Raw genomic sequence first — 25,396 nt, forward strand, 5'->3', positions numbered from 1 at the left:
GACATGAGTGGCATTGATCTTCTCATCTAATTCTCAACAAGGAAGCAAATACTTGTTTCCCCCAAACTATCCCATTAATGTTGAGAACAAAATACAAACTTTTTCCCTGAGTTAAGATAATGAATACATCTATTAATATTTTTGCATATTGTTATTCACATTTGTGTCCTTATTATGTCACAGTATAGATATTATAATATGCATAACCCCTATTATTATTCATATTTGATCTTCTTTGGTGCATGGTTTTACTACTGGCTTCTGCAATAACCCAATTTTCATCTCATGGACCATTAAAGTTTCATGTAGGCTTATCTAATTTATTGGCATTATAAATTAAATAACTAGATAATTTGTATTAGGATTTCAGGGGGCAGTAATATGCTGTTTCTGCATGTGTTGCATGGATTTGTGTGCACTCACTGACATGCGCAAGATCCCATGACCCAATTTAGGATTTTGTAAAAAATCTGGTCATCCTACTTACATGATATTGAGTGTCAAAGGTGATGGATTTCTTCTTCCTGTTTCAATCTAATCCCACATCATCCAAAGTAATATTTGCACTGACTTTGTGTCATAACTTCTGCTTGGGAAATGTGCAAACCCATATTCCAAGCGATTATGGATTTTTCATTTGCATATTGGATCCAACGGTTGAGTTGATACTGAGGTTATCCGTTTTAGCTCAAATGCCCTGACACAGGGATGATTTGTACTATTTGAGTTGTATATCAGCATAATCTGACCCTCACAATCTGCTAGTGCCTCTCTAGCTTTCTTCTGTATGCCTTTGTCTACATTTGATGTTCGAGGCAATGAGCACATTGGCTCGGATGTAAGAGGGAAGCACTTCAGCGCAATGATCAAGCACTATTCTTATTAAATGAATAGCAGGAGTTGCTGTAGTGTTAAATGTCACCGATTTCCTAGGGAACTGACATTATGTAGGGTACAGTATGTCGAGGATGTCACAATTTTGTTTTGAAAATTCCTTTATTCCCACATTGCAATAAACCTTAAAAGATGCAAAAAAACGACTTCATCAAACGACTTCAAAACCTGCCAAGCACTTTGCTTGATGCTGTGTTCACTGTGTGTAGGAATTGGATGCATAATGCTTTGCTTTTTCATCAAGTCAAGTGTCTGCAAATTACTTTAATCCCAACTATGATCTGGGAAGAATGGTTATGTCAGTAAACCAACTGTAAGTTTGACAGGAGTATTAGGTTTTTACCTGGGGATTTCTGATTTAATCTGAAGGCAACAAAATGTATCAGAGCGTAAAAAATAATTAAAAAAAATCTGATTCTAATTCACTTTGCGCTCGTGAATGTTCTGGCATAATTGGACAATGCGTTCAAGTGAAGGTCCCTTGCCCCTTGCAATAATACATTTAAGGAGCTAATTACTGTGCCTTTGTTTGGCAGAAAAGTCCTCAAGTGGGTAATATGAGCAATATATTCAGTATCATTCTAACAGTTTTTTTTTCTTTGTCTTTCTTTCTTTCTTTAACTCAAGGCCTTAGCACTTGTTCCATGAAAAGTAAAATGTGACTGATTGTTGTTGCGAGATAAAGATCCAGATTTTAGTCCAAGAAAATGTAATGTTCAGAGGGCAAGTAGCTGCCATCGGATTTTGTGCTGCACTTTTCTCTCCTTAATACTTGTTTCTTTCTTTATCTCCTGTTTTTCTTTATCTTTAAACAATCTGATTGCTCTTCCTTCTCCTCCCCTCCCCCTCTACTCTTGCTGTAACTACAATACTCGCCATATCCAGTAACTATTTACCCTTTTGTTGCCAATCAAGTGTTCAGAACCACTTGTACTTCAACACATTGCTTCCATTAAACCTGGGCAGAGATGTTTCTTTGGTTGACATGTAAGGCAGTAAAAGAGACATACTGCAACCTTGTGTAAGAAACCTGTGCAAATTACAACAATGCTGAACACTAACAGGGCATTGGATGAGTAATGAAGACAGACAACGTTGATGACGAGGACCAAAGAGAGCAATATACTGACTAATCCTCTCCTTAACACCCCTCTCTCCTTCTTTGTCTCATTGTCTCTCTATATATATATTTAATTTTACTCTCCCGCAGCAGTGCCAATGAGCTGCCATGATGGTCATTAAGATGTTATGGTTTTCAATAACTTTTTATAGTTTGGGCATCAGAGGCCTATTAGCAAAATGAACTGATGAGACATCAGTGAGGTGTGAGAAGTGCACTGTAATCATGTTAACTTTGAGAGGTTAAAACTCGGTGGAATGGGTCAATCAATTTATATTGTACAATAGGGGGTTTGTTTCTGGCAACTGGAAAACAGATGGGACATGTCATATTAACATATCACGCAAGAAAAAGTCTCAGTCTAGTTTCAAGTCTATATTCAGAATAGTATCTAAAGTAATGCTTACAAAGAAAAGATCAAATGTGATGTTTTTGTAAAAGCAGTATTCTAGTCTTTGTAGCTTTGAAGCTGTCAACATTGTCTGAGAAACTCATCCATCACACTGAGTTTTTGAAAGGATTGTAAAAATTACAACCATATGCTCTTCAGTTGTTCTCTGGTAGGAGACATGACTAAGATGAATGGATGTTTCAATCATCTGACAAGATTCAATTCAAAGTCTAAATTAAATCACAATTAGGGATCCCATTTTGCAGTCAAAAATAACGTCACTGCTCAATACATTGTTAATAGCTTTTTATGATTGAAAGGAAGAAAAGAGGTCTATGAGGGAATATCTGAAATGTTCCTTTTTTCTCTCAGCCTCTGAAGGGGCATATGATTGAGCAATGACAGGGGAACGGAGAGAACAAAAGAAACAAACTTGTGCTGGAAGCCGTAGCTCACAAGCCAAGGTCAGACGGTGTTTTGTTATCAGCGGTATTGAAGAGTGTGGATCACGTCAGCCTCTAAATTTCTCTCTTTCAGGTTCTGATTATTTCTCAACACATGGAATGCAGTTTACAGAGCAAATACTCTATGTATGCTGAACTTTACATGTTTTTTTTACACTTTTGGTGGGGATGTAAATTATGCAGATACTTTGTAAAAGAGTTGACTTTAGTGTTACAGTGTTGGTGTTAGTTGGTGATGTGCACATGTCCTGTAAATGAGGATACAAGTAGGTCACTACATTCTAATTTTCGCCCAGGGGCAATATTGCACCTCACATCAGTAGTTTTCTTCATCTGGCTCTAATGAGCTAATTACTGACTGAGTCTGATGCAGCAATAATGGACTTATTGTTGTGTATAAAGTTGGTAGAAGTTTGATTGCTTTTCTCCGAGGTTATTTGATTTTTTAAAATAGGAAGTACACACACAAAAGATTAAACCTGAAGTGTTTGACAGCATGAAGTGGAAATTACTACAATTTGTGCAGCGTTGTCTATCATTATCTGGTGCCATCCAGCATTTGAGAGACATTATTTTCAGTTTCACACGTCTAACACCTTGGTTTTACTGTGCAGTCAAAAATGTTATTTGAAGAGATTAGATCTCACCTTAGACCGTACAGTACGGTTCCGTCCGGGTGCAGTCGGATCATTCTATTTTTCACTGTGACACCGTGGACAAACGACTTCTTGTCGTTGAGGAAGTAGGTGTCGGGGACCCAGAGCTGGTCAGCCACCCGGTTATCTAAGGTCAGGTTGAGGGGGATCTCAGAGTAGGACAGCCTTTTGTCTCGCCAGGCCTGCTGGAAGTACATCGTCAATGTGTAGTCCTGAAAGCGCACAGAGAGGGAGCAAAGGAGGACAGAGAGGGGGGAAGGGAGGGAGGCAAAGAGCCAGAAAATCAGAGAGGAAGGAGACGGATGAAGTGGGGAGGAAAGTGGCCGGGAGAGGAAGGAAGAGAGATGGATGAAACGGGAGAGAGATGGAGAGAAAAGAGAGGGAAGACACGGTTATTCCAAAAATCAACCATTTCACACAGCTGCTCTGCTCCACTGCAAGCTCTCAGATTAGACCAAACTAGCCTTCAATATTGGATGAAGTTCACTTAAAAGCAAATGGAACAGTAGGAGTACAGGCCAAAAAACTCTCAGTACAAAGCAATGGGGAATTCCTCCTTTTCATAGAAACATGAGGGTTAGACAGACAGTGTGAAAGAGTGTGTATGTGTCAGCGAGGGGAAGAGAGTCAGAGAAACAGATGGTTTGGGTTCATGTGGGAGAGAGAGAGAGAGTGCGTGTCTGTTAATATATGATAAAAATATGTGCATGGCTTGCTCATTTGGTTTATTGTTTGTGTGTATGTGACACATAGACGCAGAGAGAGAGAGAGAGAGAGAGAGAGAGAGAGAGAGAGAGAGAGAGACCACATGTTCCAGACAAATGAAAATAACCTCCAAGCAAACCTCCAAAATCTGTTTGACAAAATATCTCCTATATGCTCTATTTGCTTTGACAGTAGCTGTCTTCCTGGGATTAAGTATTGCTTGTGAAATGAGCTCACTATGTAGTTATTGCATAACATATTCACCCATTTTATTCTGTCTGTCCTCCCACAACCAGAATAACAGACCATCCTCTCGCATCACATCAAGTCGCGCGCTGACAGCACATATAGCCTTTGAGGGACTGTATATGTCTGCTTTACATAGCGAAGTGAGACATCAAAGAGTGTTGGACATAATATGCATATGTGTCATCATCATATGCATGGATGGGATGAATACGAATCTTGTCTGTGCAACGGTGTTACTGAGGCAAGCTTGTGTGATTTTATTTTATTCATACACTTGGAGGTACCCTGTAGGGTTTTTGACTACTAGTTGTGCTATAGAGCAATGGTTTTAGTGTTTTTCTGTATAATTTTTGGCTGGACCGCAGAAAGCCAGCCCTACATACACAAAAAGTCTTATAAATTTTAGTTAAGTTTATATATACTAAAAAATAAATCAGCTTGGCATATGTAATGCTTCGTTTCAGTACTAAAGCAACGCACCTATCGTACACTCATACACAACAAACAGCGTTGTCCATTATTCTGAAACAACAGGAGATAGTCACATGTTTCTCGGACAACTATTTTTCTATAGATGTGGCTAATTAAAGCTTAAACATGAAGGGGATCAATGAGCGAAATAAATAAATAAATAAATACATGATTCAACGATCAGTCGATGATTGGCAAGACTCGACCAATCAGATTCGACTATGTAAGTTCTTAGTCATGGACACCCCTATTATGATGACACACACACAAAACCTGTAACCTGATACAATAGGTTAATAATGTATAAACAAACAGAGGACGTTTGATGACTTGCAGTGAAATTCCCTGATGCTAAATCTAGGACACGATAAAACAGTCAAGCCAGCAGTCAGATGCTCATGTAGCTCACTGAAGTACATAGCCTACCAATCATCCATGAAAAACTAAGTGAAATAAACTTGCTGTATCAGGGAACTTTTTTGTCATGACTGGCACATCCACTTCCTGGCAAAGAGGCTGAACATGCATTTTTGAATATGCCCGTCGGCTACAGATCTGACATCCACACAGCACCTTGGGAACTGGAGGCTTGGATATTGACTGGATGGAGTCAGGAAAACAGGAGCAGCTTTTCTCGGCGAAGCCCTTGTTTGACTGAAATAGCTTTTGTCATGTTGTTGTTGTTTGTGCCTTATTTGGCTGGGGGTGCTGACAACTACGAGTTTGAGAATTGAGTTTCTCAAAAGACATAAATAGTATAGTGGCAATTCCAGCGTTCAACACTATAATTGGACTTGGAATGGGAATAGACCGATTTCACAAAATCTAGGCCAAAAGCTGTATCGGATTGATGGGATTTCCATTTTTTTCATATATGAAAGAAATGCTGGAATGCCTCATTTAAGTTAGTTTGATGAAAAACAATTGAAGGGGTATGTAGAGGCTTAGCGACATGTTGGATGATTGCCACAAAAATGAGGCAGTTCCTGCATAAAAACATGGAAATAGCAGAATAATCTTTGTCAATAATCTTTTTTCTCACTTATAGAACTGTAGAGGTCTAATATCTTTGTGGCTTTCCACTTGCACCAACGGGTTCTTGGCTGCACGTGCTGCCCGCCCAACGCTTCCATCCCTGTTTCGGTGGTTATGTAACAGCTCACACTCCGCTCTTTCTGGCATGCTGTGCAGCGCTGCACATGTGGCTGAAGAGATGCTTGTTGCCATGTAGTTCTCCTAAACTACTGTCGCTGCATTCATCAATACACACCATCAAACAGGAGGGTTTACTGTGATGTTTGAAACATCAGAGAGGCTTTCTTGTTGACACACACATACTGTACACACAGTGTCTCTTCCTGTCTCGTTAGAAATGTGGACATTGGAAATTTACATCTGCAGGTGATACTACATCAAGTAATCAGGCCGGTCTCATACACTGTTTGTAGCTATACCTATGAAAAGAATTGCACTGTAATTTGTGTATATACCACAAAATAATTTGTGTGTAATTGACGTAATAGTGAACCAGGAACTATAAAGAGAATGCAGCGTAGGAAGCGTCAGGGTGAATGGGTGGGTCAAAAAATACCACATTTTGCCCAGGAGACTGGCGTTTGTGTCCCGTGTGAAACCAGAAGTCAATGTTGATGTATTTGAAATGTAACTGAACGCCACCTCTGTATTTATTTTAAGCCAAACCTAACTAAGTCAATATTTTCCTCAACCTAACTAAGTAGTTTTGTTGCCTAATCCTAACCAAGTCCATATTTTCCTAAACCTAACTAAGTAGTTTTCTTGCCTAAACCTAAGGAAGTTGTTTCCTGGAAGTCTATTTTGAAAAGAGTGTATGCATGTAACAAGCGGAAATTGACACTTGTTGCTGGACATTCGTAGGAAAATGAATGAAAAAGGAGGAATAACATTTTTGTAAAATGAACCGTTGAATGAGAAAACATTGCAAAAAATGCATGTGGTTCCAAATAGACACATGTGCTATACTGTATATGTGTGTGTTTTTGTTGCGCCTCAGGGATCACAGCCAGGGTTGAACTAGGATGGATGAAAACAATGCAGCTGTTATTTTTACCTGGCACTGTGGATGAACTATGTAATATTGCAATATGTCCTTTGCAATATGTTAACAACAGGGATTAGATAACAAGAGTCATGATCTTGTGTATTACATTACTTGCCAGCCCCAGCACTCATAATGGGCATCATTTGTAAAAGCTATCAGCTATTCTGGCATATGCACAACTCTCATCATCACCATGGAGTCCACTTTCTGAATCTGAAGTACTCTTAAGTAGCCGGGAGAAGTTCGGAAAAAAAAAGCTGACAGCCATGATGGAGTAAGAAGGTATGCGATGAGGGGCGTGATTATTAAAGAATGAATATTTCCATTGTCATCCCCGAGAGCCTATTATTGCTGGCCTATCTACTTGAGGAAGCCGTGGTTTGCATTGTGGGACGGTGCCACTGTGGCTAGTTGACCGTGAACATAAAGCTCTCGTCAAAGACAGCTATAGTGTGCCCCTCTCTTTCTCTCTCTCTGTGGGAGGAGGAGGTTGTAAATCACCAGAATAACTGCAGCGGCTGTGTGCATGTAAGTGCAAGGGAGGCTGTCATAACAACAGTCATAATGAGCATCAGTACATAAACTATGTTGGAGAGAGAGAGAGAGAGAGGGGGAGAAATGGGAAGAGAAAGGAAAGGAGACAGAGAGTGATGCAGGAAGAATGATGTTGGATTTATGAGTGCAGAATATGCTGTGCCGCCAAGCTGCCAGGGAAAGGACAATACAAAGTGATGATTATATTCTCGCACACAACGCCACGACAGAATGTGAGAATCCATTATAACTAATAACTAATATTCAGTTCCACAGCACGCCTCCCGCTGTGTTAATGTTTCCTCATTTTGAAGATTCTTTTTTTTTTTTATTAAATACATTTCTTATCATTTTAAATCAGTTGGCTACCTCCTGTTCTGAAAAGTCAAGCCAATGCAGAAGTGCCTTGAACTTGCATTATTTCTAACAGCCAGCAGGGGGCGACTCCTCTGGTTGCAAAAAGAAGTCTGATTGTATAGAAGTCTATTAGAAAATGAGCCTACTTCTCACTTGATTTATTACCTCAGTAAACATTGAAAACATGAATTTATGGTCTCAAACGCTAGTTTCAAGTCTTCTTCAATACAGCATGATGTTCATTTAGTTAATTATGGTCCCATTTAGAGTCAAATAGACCATAAAGCAGGGGGTGCTTTAGGGCGTGTCTACCTTGTGATTGACAGGTCGCTACCATGGCGTTGTCCGGTCTGGCTGTTTTTGTCTTAGAACTTGAACACTTTCACAGTGTGTTTTCAGTTCATGAAAGTTAATTATAACATTCCTGGTTGCCTGAAAATGTCTTCAGCATTTGGTTGTACTTAGCTTAGATGTCACTTCTGGTTGCAAAAAAACAAGATGGTGCCGGCTAAAACACTGACACTGTGAGATCATCTCAATTTTGTGTGCTGACTCCGCTCACCTGACCTACTGTACACTGAGAGAGGCAGCGTCATCACCACTCTGCAGTAGCTCCTAGCTATCTGTGAGGAAAATTGAACAACCTACAATTATTTGCCAACAAGTATTGAAATTCTGACCTCATCATCTCGAGTCATCTTGCCCCGAGCCACAAACGGGTGAAAAGCCTCAATTAGTCATAATGACCAGGGTCTCTTCTGATATGAAAGCAGTTTGAGCCAAATGTAAGCCTGTTACTGATATTTACACTGATTGGAATAAAGTTAATATGCAGATTGTGGAACATAAATGAAAAACCTTGCTTAGTAAAAGCCCCTTTAGGCAGTTTAGTGCTGTTCAAGCTCAGTTGGAAACTCTGAAATTAGAGTCTGAAGTACAGCCTTTTTACTGAAAAATACACATTGGATGAGGAAACATAATAGCTGTAAGAATCACTATAGTGTTTCTGTTTAACTTGATTAATAATTAGTCAGGAAAACAGCTTAAATAACAGTTAAAAGCTGAGTGGTGAATATCTGCTTGCAATGCAGCAATGGCCAGTAAATAACAGTTAGATGTAGGTATAATGGGATGTATGAAGTTTAAAGTGACTACTCTATCATGTGAATGGGTGGGAACTGGCTGTTAAAGGATAGTGTGTAACATTTAGGGGGATCTATTAGCAGAAATGGAATATAAAATTAATAATTCTTTAGAGTATAATCACCTGAAAATATGTTTTTTTTTGTGTGTGTTTTCGTTACCTTAGAATGAGTTGTTTATATCTACATGCGGAGCGGGTACCTTCACGGAACCAGCCGCTATGTTTCTATGGCAGCCCAGAACAGACAAACCAAACACTGGCTCTAGATAGGGCCATATGCGTTTTCATGTTTTCAAGTCGGCCACCATAGTTCTCCTGCATGCTTGGCACACGGGATATGTTTTAATTGGTTGCAATGTGCAACCTCTCTACTAGATGCTGCCAGATCCTACACACTGCACCTTTAAGGATTCAACTGGTGATCACTAGATCTGTGTGTGCACAGATGACCTCATGTTCCTCCCTGGAGCTCTGTTTCTTAATTGAACACACAATCTGTGACAAAGCCCGGCCCACACGCTCTACACTCCCATTCAGATGATGTGTTCCCAAAAGTAGGCTACTCCTGCAAACTTCAACTTTGTGTTTCATTACTGAAAGGGCACATTTTACTGCCAGAGTCACTGTGTGTGGGCAGATTTGTCAGACAGAGGCAAAGTTTCCAGACAATGCTATATATATGCAGTATATGCTCGGTCAGTCAGCCCTTCAGGCAGCCAAATTGTGCAAAATCTCATATTGGCATTTCATGCCATGGATATTACAGTTTGAGTCTGATATGATTTGACTGCCAGGGAGACTCATGAATGCCAAAAGTGTTAGTAAGTAACCATCCCACATTGCACAAATGAATAACAAGTCACATGCTTTGCACTTGTCAACACTCGCCTGTGCCCTAAATTGGCCTTGAATTTGAATAATCACAGCGGTGAAGGCGTTGGTATAGTTCTTTGTATGTAAGGCATTAACATATTTATATTTTTAATTTATTTTAATCATTACTTTTTATAGTGTTTCTTGTATTGTAATGCATTATACGTAATGTCTTATTTATTTTTTTTATCTGGACCTTGGGTCTGCAATAAAGTTTGAATTGAATTGAAATCTATACCTGCCTCAGCCTCTATTGTGTACCATCATTTTCCCAGAATTATAGAAAAACAAACTTGTGGAGAACAACAAACAATTGGAAATCAAAACAAAAAAAAAAGATGCTCCAGCTGCCCACTCTGACCTCGTCAACCCCGCTCATCCTCCAAGCTGCCCTGTCCACCAACCCCTCACTTCTCACCTCCACCCCCGCACCACATGGCTTCTCTTGGGCCGCGAACAGCATGAAGAACTAATATTAGACTTATTTAGTTGGACTGTTCGAAGCCCTCCTACAACCCTACTTTGTGTATGAATCGTTCCAACTTTGTTTTGGTCTTGTAATTGATCATTTGTGTTGTCTCTGTAGATGGGAAGTATTAACAGCTCTACACAGAACTTTATAGCGTCTTTCAGCTCATTGTTTCGGTCTGAGACTTGTAATCCTTTCAGTTCACTCTCACTGTTCTCGTAGCGTATTCAGCCATAGTAGGCAGCTGTTTTCCCCCAAAAAGCTCTAAATGACCAAAGCACCTGCCCAACACAGACGGCAGACAAGCAAAGTTAGCAACCAGCTGGTGAACACAGCGGAGCAAGTAGTTGCTGAAGAACCAGATATTGCCCTATGTGGATAGTGGATACCAAAAACAGGGTGGACTTACATTCACCAGGTGGCCAGAAACACATTGATTTTGATGTGTGCTGGATGTGTAAATAAGCAACAGTTCAAGTATAAACCTAAGACGTGATAGTATGTCTATTGTGTTCACAGCTTGTTTCCGCTGCCCCCAAATGGCCAGGAAGAGTGACAAAAGCCGCATTGGGAGGAGGTCGGGGTGGATGGGTGAATCAAAAAATACCGGACTTTCGCCCAAGAGCCCAGCGTTTGTGTCCAACCAGAAGTCGACGTTGATTTATTTGTCACGTAAATCATGTACTTAAGCCAAACCATGATCTTTTCCTAATCTTAACTTAGTTTTGTTGGCTAATCCTAACCAAGCCGATGTCTTCCTAACCCTAACTAATTAGCTTTCTTGCTTAAACCTAAGAAAGTTGTTTCCTCTGAAGACGGAAGACTGTATGCATGTAACAAGCGGGAATTGACACAGGGATAGGAGAGGGGTAGATAGGGGTCACAATTTATGTGGCTACAGGAGGTCATTCTCAATTAAACATAGGTCTTGAACAGATAACTAAATCTGTTATTTTTCTTGTCAGGTAGTGCTTAAAAAAAACTGACAAAAATGAAGAGTATGAGGTGGACGAAGAGGTGGAGGAGATGTAGAAAGAGTGAGGGACAGCCTGAGAAAAGCTGGATAATGAAGATTGAGAAAAATGTCGGGGAGAGACGGCGTACGATGGGAGGAAGATGGGGATAGGGTTAAGTCTGAAAGGGAGAGTGAAAAGAGAGAGGGTTCACATTGAGGATGACTATATAGCGAGAACTGGTTATATATCTAATTTTTCCCACTACCCTTGAAGCCAGTTTTCCATTTGAGAGCTGTGGAATGGTGTGGTGGGTTTGCTGGAAGAGATGGGGGCTGTGGGAGGGTTTTAGAGAGGAGGGGGTAAATGAAAGGCACTGGAAAGCTCAGTGGAGCAGTGATGCAAATTGCTTTTATTCTCACAGCTCTTCACTTCCAGTCTCTGATTTCAGCACCAGCACTGACCTCCCTCTGCTCCTCTCTCCCTCCCCTCTTTTATCCCTTTCCTCATCTGCCCCATCCATTCCCTTTTCCCTCTCTTTCATCTGATTTTTTTTCCTATTTCATCTCCCATTTTCCCCTCATTCCTTTACATGATTCTCCTTCCATCTACTTCTCCCTATAGCTTCCCCTCTCTCCTATATTCCCTCTCTCTCTCCATCCATCTCAATCTCAGAGGACCTCCTGTTGCATATATTTGCATGTGGTAAAAAAAAAAAAAGGGAAGCGGGAACACATTGGCGGTGAGTGTGAATGGCTTAGATCATTACCACTAAACAGGCACAGCCGAGGGAGCCGTCTAGAGAACAAGACAGGTGTTGGATCAGCTTCTGAGGTGTTTTATGGGTTCCGAAGGGCCCATTCACATTTGAATATCTCCTCAATAAAGATTGGGTGTTCATCTCCAAAATTGGCATATTTTGCATTCAGGTAAAAAGGTACCCATTCGATTGATTGGCAAAAAAAGCATGGACGGATGGTTTACAAATACTGAAAACTAGGTATATGTTGCTTTAAATGATTTCTATAGTGCACTGACCTTGAAGTGTGGCACTGAATCCGAAAGCAGCCTGCCTCTGAATCCTCCTCTACCTCTATCCTCTCTGTGTCTGGCATCCTCTCTCCTCTCCTCTCTTTGAAATACCTTTCACGGGGAGGAAATGTGATCTCTCCACCGCTCAGTCATATGTCCATACCACACTCTATCATCCCCCCCCTACTTCAGTTCCTCCGAAAAAGCCCTCCAACAACAAGTGGCTTTCAATTTCCTGTCTCACGCCGTCCTCATGCCGTCAGCGACAGGGTATGAGGAACCTGGCATAGGGCACAACATTTCCAAAGAGGCCCTAATAATAAACATGCCTATCCCCGCAGAGCTGAGTGACATATATTCCCCCAGTCTCTGGAGATCTGTGTATGGAGTCCTTACGATTCAGCCCTGTATCTGGAACAGCTTGTGCACTGCGTGTTGTAAATATGCAACAGGAACACATACAGGGGCTGCTGCAGGGGTTTCATTTGGCCCGTTTGCCCCAGAATAAATAATGTAAATGTATTTCAACCCAACAGTCAGACTGTGACAGCTTAAACAAAATCTAAAAATATATCAAAATAGTAGGGCTGTCAAAGTTAACACGATAATAATGCGTTCAGTTATAAAGCTAGTGAAGTGAAGATACTGACATCATATGAAATTTAAAAAATCAAAGGAATCCATTGGTACCAACCGTGTCATACGGGCTCGTCGCGAAAGAGGCTAAATAACGTTCAGAAATTTCGCTAATTTTTGGTGGGGAAAAACTGGCATGGCTATTTTCAAAGGGGTCCCTTGACCTCTGACCTCAAGATATGTGAATGAAAATAGGTTCTATGGGTACCCACGAGACTCTCCTTTATATATATGCCCACTTTTTGATAATCACATGCAGTTTTGGGCAAGTCATAGTCAAGTCAGCACACTGACACACTGACAGCTGTTGTTGCCTGTTGGGCTTCAGTTTGCCATGTTATGATTTGAACATATGTTTTTATGCTAAATGCAGTACCTGTTTCTGGACAATATTTGTCATTGTTTGGTGTTGTTAATTGATTTCCAGTATTAAATATTTACATACGTTTGCATAAAGAAAGCATATTTGCCCACTCCCATGTTGATAAGAGTATTAAATACTTGACAAATCTCCCTTTAAGGTACATTTTGTAATAAAAAATAACGATAAAAGTATTTTGTTTATAACCAAAATACTATGATGGATATGTTTGAATTCACATAACAACATTACCCCAAATGAAGCTCTTAGACTCTGTATACTTTTTGTATTTGTCTTCCCTAAAGACCATTTCCTTAGTTTATAGCATGTCAGAAACTAGATAACAGATTTCAATAATGCCCAGACAGACTTGTTTTCTTGTACTTCGTCTAAGCTCCCTTTCCATCACACTGCTCCTCTCTCTCTCCCTCTCTCCTTCTCTTTCTCTGTGTCTCTCATCCCTCTCTCTCTATATATCCTCATTTCCTTCAGAACGCTTCCATCATTTAGTCTGGCCTGGACATTGCTTTCAAGAGGGCTTGCTGCTGAAGGTGAATCAAATTTAGAGGCACCTTTTTTTATTTCTTCCTCAGAGCTATCCCAAAGCAGAGGTTCACAGCTTTGCCAGTTGGCAGTCGTGCAGCTTAACTGACTACATACAATTTATTAGAGTCGATTGGAGCATCTGCATGCCCTTTTGTGTCCCCGGAGAGGAGTAGAGTGGAGTGGCAATTCGAGAGAGGGGAACGGTTGGTGGTGGTGGGGGGGTTGATAGGGAAGAGAAGAGAGGGCAGAGCAGGACGCAAATTATTAGGGTGGCTTTTGAATCCCACTGGAAGACAGGGAGGAAGTTGATGGAGGTTTCACTCTCAGCTGTCATTCAAACTAGATGGAAGGTTAGCTGGCCAAAGAGATGGGGGAAAAATTAGTTTATGTCTGTGCATATCATTTGTCCCGCTTACTGCTTCTCCTGCTTGAAGAGATTATGTGTGGTTGTGCATGTGGGGGGCATTGATGCACATACATTGTGTATGTGTGTGTTTGAGTTATTGTGCAGCTAAATATACAGTATGTAGCTGTGAGGGCGGTCAAAGTTAATGAGATAATAACACAAATTTGTTTTAATGCCACTAATTATTCAATGCATTAATCGATCTTTCGGAGGTTGTAGCTGGTTTTACAGCTAGCAGCTAGAATATACTGGCATCCTATGAAACTAAAGAATCCATTGGTACCAACCATGTCATACTAGCTCGTCACGAAATAGGCTGAATAACGCTCTAAAGTTGCGCTAAATTTTGGTGAGGAAAAACTGGTTTGGCCATTTTCAAAGGGGTCCATTGACCTCTGACCTCATGATGTGTGAATGAAAATGGGTTCTATGGGTACCCACGAGTCTCCCCTTTACAGACATGCACACTTTATGATAATCACATGCAGTTTTAGGCAAGTCATACTCAAGTCAACACACTGACACACTGACAGCTGTTGTTGCCTGTTGGGCTTCAGTTTGTCATGTTATGATTTGAGCATATTTTTTATGCTAAATGCAGTACCTGTGAGGGTTTCTGGACAATATTTGTCATAGTTTGGTGTTGTTAATTGATTTCCAATAATAAATATATACATACATTTGCATAAAACAAGTATATTTGCCCCTCCCATGTTGATAAGAGTAATAAATACTTGACAAATCTCCCTTTAAGGTACATTTTGGACAGATAAAAAAAGTGTGATTAATTTGCGGTTAATCGCGATTAAATATTTTAATTGATTGACAGCCCTAGTAGTTGTATGTCTGTTTTACCACAAACATGCCAAATTGATGCCTTTCTGGTGCTGCTAAATCTTTAGACAGCTGTCCTTTGACTACTACACATTCACAATTCACACACAAATCCACTGATCCACTGGAGGAGCCCCACATCTCATGCATTATGGAGGTCTGGGGAACAGAGGAAGAAGCTGATTGCTATTCAAACAGAGTACCAAGAAGCACACACCACATATACACATTGTCAACAGCGGGATAATGCAATATATAGACATCTGTGGGTCGATGGCGCGTATAGAGCCTGAGTGAGTACAGAACAATGGTTATCAACCTATATCTGAACAAATCTAGTTTATGTGTGTGTGTGTGTTTGTGTATGTGTGTGTGTGTGTGTGTGTGTGTGTGTTTCTTGTGTATGTCTTTTTTCTTTGTCTATGTACAAAGTTGTGGGTCCAGATTTGATGGCCTGCATACAGCATCTCCTTGAGCAAGGACACCCTTGAAGAAGCAATATCTCCTCACAGTCGGATTGACCTACAAGAGACGCAGGGGTGCTTTAGGAGGGTGTCAGCTTCAGTGTGTGTGTGTGTGTGTGTGTGTTTGTGTGTGCTTGCATTCCTATCCAACAGTGGACCGAGCAGCCAACAGGGGAAATTTTTGAGGTCCACTAATGGTCGTGCTTTAAATCATGCTAAAATCATCTCTAAAACCTTTTGTTCATTTGTTGTAACTTAAGCCAAGAGTGGACCTGCAGGTGTGTGAGCGTGACAGTTCATACAGGAGTTTGAACAACTTACAAACACACGTTGTTTCATCACACTCCTCTATAGTACGAATGGCTTGCAAGGTGGGGTATAATGGAAATAATGGTCCTCACTTGGTCACTGTAGAATGAAAGTGAAAATCTAATTCAATCCGTCTTCACAGTACTACCTACCAAAACCACAAATAAATTATGTGAGGAATGTATTCTCATGCAACGGTTCGTATGATATTTTACGAAAAATGCATTCCTCCTTTTTCCTTCATTTTCCTACGAATGTCCAGCAACACGCGTCGTAATTTTCCACTTGTTTCATGCTACAGTCTTTTCAAAATAAAATTCCGTCTTCACAGGAAGCAACTTCCTTAGGTTAAGGCAACAAAACTACTTAGTTAGGTTGAGGAAAAGATCGACTTGGTTAGGATTAGGCAACAAAACTACTTAGTTTGGTTGAGGAAAAAATCGTAATTTGGCTTAAAAAGACTCCAGAAGTGGCGTTACTTAAGTACAGAAGTTACGTGACAAATGAATCAACGTTTACTTCTGGCTTCACACAAGACACAAACGCCGGTCTGCTGGGTGACAGTCTGGTCTTAAAAGTATTTAATTTAATGGCTTTCATTCAAACTGTCTTGAATGAATACCCTAATCTCCAGATATAGCTTTTAAGGACTGAGGTAAAGGTGCTGAGAGGGTCGAGTTTGATAAAGTTAGTGCTGGAAATGGGTAAAACTTACCATGGAAAACCTACTTTGGAAAGTTTTACTATTTCCTGTGGAAGATTTAGTCCAAATGAAAAAAAGTTTAACACAGAGGTCTGGGGAATAACCAGACTACCAGGGACATTTGACATTTACTGAGTTTTTCCAAATGTCACTTTTCAGCTTTTTAATGAAATTGTATTCACCTCCACTCTATTGGAGTTGTGGCAGAAGTCTCATCAGCAGATTGCACTATAACCTGATGAATGTGTACAGGTACATACAACATATAGAGTATAAAAGATGCTTATTTCAATACAATCAGCCCTTTCATTTGCGTGATGAGAATATTTTCATATTTTTGTCCTACTTCAAAGACTTTGCATGTTAAACACCTTGAATCTGAAATGTGGTTTCACACATGTGAATAGTAATAGTTAATAATAACTTGATATGAGCATCCAAAAGCCTTAATACTCATAGTACTCTGGAATGAAAGTGCGTCTCACACAAACCCGACTAGTGGTCAACACTAATCCTCACGATGTTATCTGTTTTTCCAGGGAGTTGTTTCTCTCCCCATCTCACCCTAACTGACCTCTTTAATTGGTGGGAGAGATCAAGATTATAGACTTGTTTTTTCATTTCATTGCCATTGGCAAAAAAAAAAGTTAAAAAAACCTGCAATCCCAATTTTACTTAGAGTGTGTCCACCAGAACTCCTTTTTGTAATTGTTGTTTAAAGTTTGATATCGATCAAACAGAGGGCAGACTGGCTACAACAGAAAACGTACACTGCATCATTCCATATATAAATATAAAATCTGCTACCCCACAGAGGAACAGAGGGTGATAAAACACAAGAGTCGACTGCTTCCTCCTGCCTCTTCCTGGTGAGCTCTCCCACTACTTACCAAGCAATAAAACACTTAGCACTGCAATGCCACAGACATGTAGAACACACTTATGAAATCCTAAGAGCATCAGTGCACATAATAACACCCCATACACCAATACGAAGGGATGGACATACATTTATTGCATGCAATCTCCATGAGTGGGAGATGAACACGTGGGAGAAATTACAGTAGAAGTTTGAAACACTTAACATGCCTGGCTAACCTCTCATCCAGGTGTTCTCTTCTCTTAATGTTTTCGTTTGAATTCACTCCCACAGTTGACAACATTAGGCTGGATAATAAAAAAAAAAGCTCCAGGCTTCATCTTTAGCATAGATGCTGATATAAAACTCCCTTTAATAGCACAACAGACAACAGCATCACTTGCTCTTGGCTTAATTTTTCCCAACTGTACCACTTCCTGGAATCAAAAGACAGAGAGAACCACAAAGGAAGCTCTAAGCTAAGATCCTGAGCTACAACGCTATGAAGACAATGATTTATTTTTTCTGATTACACTGTAAGAAATGCACATTTACGTTGAGCTCAAATTGCACTGTTAAATAAATAAGACAACTGAAGAAAGTGATGTGATTGCAAAACGTATCACGCAAACCGAGAGCAACTTCTGCATCATCCCTCTCAACGCTATCCCATTTTCAGCTTTCAGTGTCATGTTCAGCTGCAGTGTGAAAACCAATCCACACCCGCCGTCTCTCCCGTTTGGCCATTATCAACTTCTCGTATTTGGACATGCTGTGATAAAGCAGAATCTAGTCTTGTGCTCCATTGACAACTGCCGGTTTCCACGCCCTGTGAAATCTCTGTGATAGTGCCAGACATGAGCCAAACCACAGTGACCCAAAAGACCAATTATAAGGCTTTGATGACAAGGCAAAACAACAGAACATGTGAGTAAATCTTCTCAGCTTGTAAGAAACACACATATAATTAAATGTCATTCAAAAACACATTTATCTTACACAAAGCAAATACAAAGACCTTTCAAAATGCACCATTTTCTCTTTGTTTTTGGCCTTTAATCCACACTGGCATTATCAAACCCGCCAAAATGCAGCTTTTCGAAAATGCTCTCCCACTGTGGATACCTTTTAAAACTGCTGGCTGCATGTAAATGGGGAAACTCGGAATTCAAAAGTATTACATAACCTGAACACATGGTATGTACTTCTACGCAGTTGAACCTTAGGTGTTGTCATTGACAGCTGTTTATGCTGTTGGTGACTGCATGTTTATCAAACAGTGATTTGATAAAGATCAGATATTATTTTTAGCCTGTGTGACCAGGTAGCATTGATCAAATCACTGTTTGATACTCGCACAGTTGTCTGACAAAGGAAATAAGCTATATTGAAATACAAAATGTCATCACAGAGAGTTCTCCCAGCTGAGACCAAATGGAGCAAATAACCATCTTGTCCTTGCTATAATTCACTAGTTCTTACAAGACTAGAAATACAACCAATTTCAAGATTTAGACATGAACAGATCGGGGATAAACGTCCATAAATCCACTTAGAAATCATGTAAAAAGGCGCTTCTCATAACCTCAGATCTTGTCTCATAATCATTAGATTCCATAATCCAGGTGATTGTCTGTAAAGTGAAAACAGGAACTGCTAGTATAGCTAAACCTGCATGACTTTTCATAGTGCAGAAACAAACATACTGCAGAAAGAACAAACAAATAAATGAACAAACATAAAAACATGGAGGTTTAGATATTTTTAAGTTTAACACTTGAAGATTTCTTCCTTTGTTGTGCCAGCTGATTAGACTGTTATCAGGCTATTGAACAGGCATCACTATAAGACCCACAGATGTGGGACAATAGGGACCTACTAACAAATAGAGGTCAGGGATGATGGATGGGACACAATGTGTAGTTGTCTTTGTAGTTATTTTAGCCCAAAACTATATTTTTCTCTATAATTAACTGTTTTTTTGTTGCCCAAACCTAAAGAAGCCTTTTTGTTTGTGTTCAAAACATTTCATTCAGTTTTAGAACGTGTTGCTTTTAAGTTTCACTTTCACTTTTACATCGTAGTAGGTGTAGTAGGCCTCTAATGACCCACATCTATGGTGCTTAGAGCGACTGATAACGCCGATTTAATGGCCTGATAACAGTCGAATCGGATGCTTGTGCAGCCTCATGACCCTAACATGTCATGTCCTCTGCTTCACCCTAGCCAGGAGCTTCTCTGTTTGATGTGTGTGTGCTAGATTACAGGAGTGGGATCAGTTGTGTGGGTGTCGGGTGGCAAGCTGCTAATCATCCTCAACCAACTCTGCTTTAAATACTGGGCTTCACAGCTCCACCACACCGTCAGATCGTAGACTCGGCTACCAAGTCTCAAGCCTTTTGACTCTCTCTTTTTTGTTATAGCCACATTTAGCTAATTCTTGTTTTGTGTGCCAAAGACTCTCCTGGGAGTTTTGGACTCCCTCTGCCTTGCTGTGCTCAATCCTCCGGCTCACAGCTCAGTCCCTGCCCTCCCCTGACCAAGACTCTCTCTGCCTTTTCTCTCACATTAAGTATTGTGATATTAAATTCTTCATTTGCACCATGCAACTCCCTTCTGCATTTGGGTTCAGTCAGTTAATCCTGCGTAACACTGTATTGAAGCCTGGCACTTTGGATGACTTGAAAGCAGACAGAAGAAGACAACCTGAAGTTAGGGACCCTCTTAAAAGTACATGCAAAATGACAAAAAGCTTATCAGATTTGACATTTATTTTTTTCTCAACAACACTTCATATCATCTTGGTGTGTCATCCCAATACATGAACAACCTCCAACTTTTATTTTTGATTATGCAATATGGCCCCACGAGCTATCATGGCACATTTCTTTGTCAATAGCTTTCTCATGTATTATAATAATGAGTTCATTCCAACTTTAATTTCATCTGGGCCTCCTTCCATCACAATGAGAGAATATTGAGCACCAGCACGAAAGTGCCAGGGGCCCAATGGTGTCCCTGGCACAAAGTGCGAGAAAACTTGTTGTTTTCGGAAAGGTTATTATTATTATTCTGCTGGGAGTCACATTTTTTGAGGGGCTTGAGATGCACACAACTCACAGAAATTGGCACACGCTTCAGAACTGGCGAAAATTGCAAAGTTCTGCAGTGATTAAACTTGGGCGTGCCAAGCAGGCTCCATAGCGCCCCAAAACACAAGCCAGAGTTGCAAAAAAGTTCCTTTGATATTCATGAAATTTTATGAAATCATTGTTCTCATTTTTTTTCTCTTTGTGGTGTAAATCCCAATACAGAATTGGAATAAAATTATTTTTGTAAACAATATAAACACATACAGATACACTACATTATACCCTATGTTAGATCCTGGAGTTGAGACATTATTTCATTGTTTGACAACAAATGCTAACAAACGCATTGACAACAAACGCTTCCTTTGAGTAACACAATTACTTAAAAATCATCGATGCAAATTAGGCAACGTATTTGGTAATGGTTTATTTCAACCAATTACTGTTTTTTTATATTTTGATCTCCTTCTTGCCTCTCAAAAATAGAGGAGCACCTCCTCTACCTCTGTGGACCAGCCTCTATCCTGCACGCACGCTCACACACTTAAAGCACACGCCCATGATTTCGACCTCTGTTAGGTCACTGCGGGTGGATGAGCCGAAATGAAGCAATCTCACTCTACTCACACTTTATGGGATATCATACTGAGTGTGTCAGTCTGAACATGTTACCTTGATTAACAATCTAAAAATAGGTCCCACGCGATGATGAGTGTTATCCTCTCAACACAACACAGAGCAGTTGCTTACACATTCGAGGCAGGAGGGGTTTTTCATAAACTCCCAAGCACATTTAAACAAGATTAGCTTTGGAGTTTATGTAAAACAGATTATTGTAATTAAACTCCTCAATAGTGTCTCAATTATTGCTAAGGTTGAAAAGAAACAATGTTGACCCCTTATTCACTTCCTCATCCTTTACTCTTCATCTTCATTCCTCTGTCCCTGACCCTCACTGATCTCTGTACAACATGTCCTTTCTATTAAACTAATTAGTACATTCATAAGTGCACTTTGTGAACTATAGGATTGACTACAATCAATATATGCATCCTTTGTTTTGTTTCTCCAATGACACAAAGACACTTCCTAGTTCCCATCCTTGGTGATATCTGTGCCCAGCAAACTGTGAGTCACAGAGATAATGTACCAATCTTAATACATAAATGAGCACCTGGCCCAGAGCCATATCAGCTATATGACTGAAAAATACTCTTGGGTTGTGTTTTTGTTCAGCTCCTCTTGTCTCTGTACATTTATGAAGCAGATTCATAAAGCCCTGGGATACATGCATATTTTTTCACTGAAGTTGAAACATTTTCAGCTGGCACGGACACATCTTTGCATCAATTTACTGTGGCACTCCTTATACTTTGCCCCTATTTCATTTTGTTATGCTAGACCTTCCATGTGTGAATAAAATTGGATTTTAATCTTAGATTTTGAAAAATGTTGGCTTACAGTAGATTGTTTTGTCATTCTTGATATGTTTGTGAAGATGTTGTAAGTCTATGTACAGTATATACATGGGTGTATATATATATATATATATATATATATATAGGCAACGTATTCTCATACAACGGTTCATATGATATCTTACGAAAAATGTCCAGCAACATGTGTAAATTTTCAAAATAAACTTCCGTTTTCACAGGAAACAACTTGGTTGGGATTAAGCAACAAAATACTTAGGTAGGTTAAGGAAAATATTGTGGTTTGGCTTAAAATAACTCTGAAAGTGTCGTTACTTGAGTATGTAACTTACGTGACAAATCAATGTTGACTATTGATTTCACACAGGACACAAACACCGGTCTCCTGGGCGAAAGGCTGTTATTTTTTGACCCACCCATCCACCCCGACCTCCTCCCTACGATTAAGTTATTTACACACAAATTGATTTTGTGAGATATATACACAAATTACAGTGCATTACTTTCCGTAGGTATATCTACGAATGGTGTATGAGACCAGCCTAATGCAGCATATACGAAGATTCATCCATATGAAGTTCTGAGTTATCTAGACATGGTAATTGGCTGGTTCACACTGATGTTCATCATGTACAAGTTCAGCAAGTGTGACTGGCAATTAAACCCAAACTTTGAACTAGTGAGTTTGAGCAATAGCACACAAACAAATAGAGCGGTGGGGATAGTAAACTGAGAGATGCCTCCTGAAATGGTAGGCCCTGCCGATTAACCCACTTCGATTTGTAACTCTGTCTAATCCCCCTGCAGCAGGGCCCCAGCATTGTGTCATTACCAAACAGGCAAAGAGAACACATAAGTGAGAGAGAGACCAGACAGTGAGAGAGAAACAGAGGGATGAGTGAATGTATCCGCTTGACACAGGACAGGTGTGGAAATTATTGCCCTGCAAATGGTGCAATGGCAATATGCTGTCAATTCCCCACGCTCTGCCCACCGACAAGAAAACAAGATGCTGCTGTTTAGCAGTTAGACCTGCAGCTGCAGCTGATGGCTAAACATCTACCCCATCATTCACTGTCACAGGCAACAGTGAATCAGATGCCTAACTAGTGAGCTTGTTTAACCTGGGGGAATTGATTACACGCCTTCCTTCCTCTGACATTTCGAGCTGTGTTATTAATTGTACAATAAGCAGTGTCTGTAACATTAATAATGACTTAAGCAGTGCATCTCTGTTACTTTATGACAGTGTGAGTGTACTGAGATTGGTGTATTTCCAACACAGTCTCATGGCAGTTAGTGAAACAGTTAAGAAATGTAATCTATTTGATTCGTGTATACATAGACACAAATTTCACTTTTTGTTTTTGTAACGCTCAGCACGACTTTCACCAACGAATGTCCAGCAACACGTGATGCACGTGTCAATTTTCGCACCAATCTTTTCAAAATAAAACCACTTAAATAGGTTTAGGAAAAGATCGACTTGGTTAGACTTAGGCAACAAAACTACTCAGTTAGGTGTATGAAAAGATCTACTTGGTTAGGATTAGGCAACAAAACTACTTGATAAGCTTTCAGAAAAGATGATGGTTTTGGTTAAAATAACACCAGAAGTGGCAAAACTTAATAAGGAAGTTACCTGACAAAAACTAGATAGTTAGGTTTTGGAAAAGATCGCAGTTTGGTTTAAAATAACTCTGGAAGTGCCGTAATTTTAGTATGGACGATGGGAAACAAACAATGGTCTTTTGGGTGAAAGTCTGGTGTTGTTTGACGCATCTATCCACCCCGACTTCCTCCCTACACGCCTATACTTCCCGGTTCACAATTATCTGGGTTACATACAAATTGATTTTGTGCTGACCATCGCAAAAATCATTTGCAATTTGTGTCTATATACACAAATCAATACACTGAATTTCATGACTAGTTCACAAATTGATGTGCGACTGGGCTGGTATTTCAGATGTTAGATGTTGCATATTATTCTCAAAAGATATTCAAATTTGAGTTGTATAACAAAATTTAAAATAACAGTAGTGTTCAGATGCTTTTAATCATGAGGAATTACTTAACATACAACAAAGTCTTGCTGCAGGGCTCTTAGTAAGGCTTAATGGAGTCATCTTTAAAAGTTAAAAGTTTGTTTTACAAAAGAGAACTTCAAAAAGCCCTTTGAGAGATCATACACCCCAATCAAAGCTGAATTGTCAGTTATATAATTGTTTTTTCCCACATTGTCATTCTACATTGTGTCTATACAATTCCTTTCACAGGAAAGAACCCACATGGGTGCTAAATTAAGCCACGCTGTTGGCTCTGCGAGGCTATATTTAGGCAAAGTGGTGCTTTGAGTGTGTTAGCATGCTAACTCTTGCTAATTACTAAACACAACGTTCAGCTGACACTGATGGGAATGTCATTAGTTTTGCAGGGATTTGATCGTAAACCAGAGATCGTAACCTGATGATGGTGCTAGATAAAAAGTGAGAGGACCTATAAAGTTATTACAATTCATCCTGTGGGGAACATGAACATCTATATCATATTTCCTAGTAATCTAGCCAAAAGCTGTGGGGACATTTCACTCATAACGAAAGTCGCTGGATCCATAATAGCCCAGCTGGTGGCAGGAAATAAAAAAAAAAAAAGAGGATCATAAATAAATATATGCAGATAGAGAGTTGTAGAAACAAAGCAAACAATCTAGGGAAGTAAAAATATAAGACAGTCTGGCAAGGCTGCACGCTATGCTGGGAAATAGAGGAAAAGTATAAAGAGCATTCACCGAATTAAAAGCATAGTTTGGGCATCTGCAGAAACCTGTTGCACAGACAACTGATGAGATTTAAAGATATATCGGCAGTGAAAACAGAAATAACAGCTGCCTAATGCTTCAGTCACCATTTTCCCAGACATCTTTGTACACACAGTTTATGAGATTTTGACTGCACAGAAACCTGAGGTAATCTTGTCATGGCGAGAGCTGCTCCGTCTACCTCTCCTCCCTCCTCTGCCTCTAGTTCCTCCACGCTATTCCCTGTTTTCTCAGTTCTTCTAATCTCTTTCAGATGCACCATTATCCCGCTCCTGCTCAACACTTAATTCAGTCACCTGCTCCTTTCCACCTGTTTATATATGGCCATCTGCCTATCACCATCAGTATTTTGAATCTGTTAGCCATATCCGATTGACTTTGTTTACAACTGTTAGCCTGTCTATTGGCCGAGTAAATACTTAATGTTGATTATTGCACTGTATGTTGAATAGTGCACTGTATTTATGTCAGGATTGCTATTTTGGTACTACTTTAGTATCACTTTTTTTACTGAAAGTGTGTGAATTCTTACTTATT

General features: G+C 39.9%; 1 protein-coding gene across 2 annotated transcripts in view; it reads right to left on the minus strand.

Moving 5' to 3' along the window:
* Positions 1 to 25,396, minus strand: part of gabrb2b (gamma-aminobutyric acid type A receptor subunit beta2b) — a 71,287-nt gene that overhangs the window by 34,870 nt on the left and 11,021 nt on the right. For both annotated transcript variants that reach the window (XM_074611065.1, XM_074611066.1), the window contains one exon: positions 3,517 to 3,737. In XM_074611065.1, the coding sequence (XP_074467166.1) occupies positions 3,517 to 3,737 (221 nt within the window). The remainder of the gene's footprint in view (positions 1 to 3,516; positions 3,738 to 25,396) is intronic.

This window comes from Sebastes fasciatus, chromosome 16 (genome assembly GCF_043250625.1).
Source record: "Sebastes fasciatus isolate fSebFas1 chromosome 16, fSebFas1.pri, whole genome shotgun sequence".
Taxonomy (NCBI): domain Eukaryota; kingdom Metazoa; phylum Chordata; class Actinopteri; order Perciformes; family Sebastidae; genus Sebastes; species Sebastes fasciatus.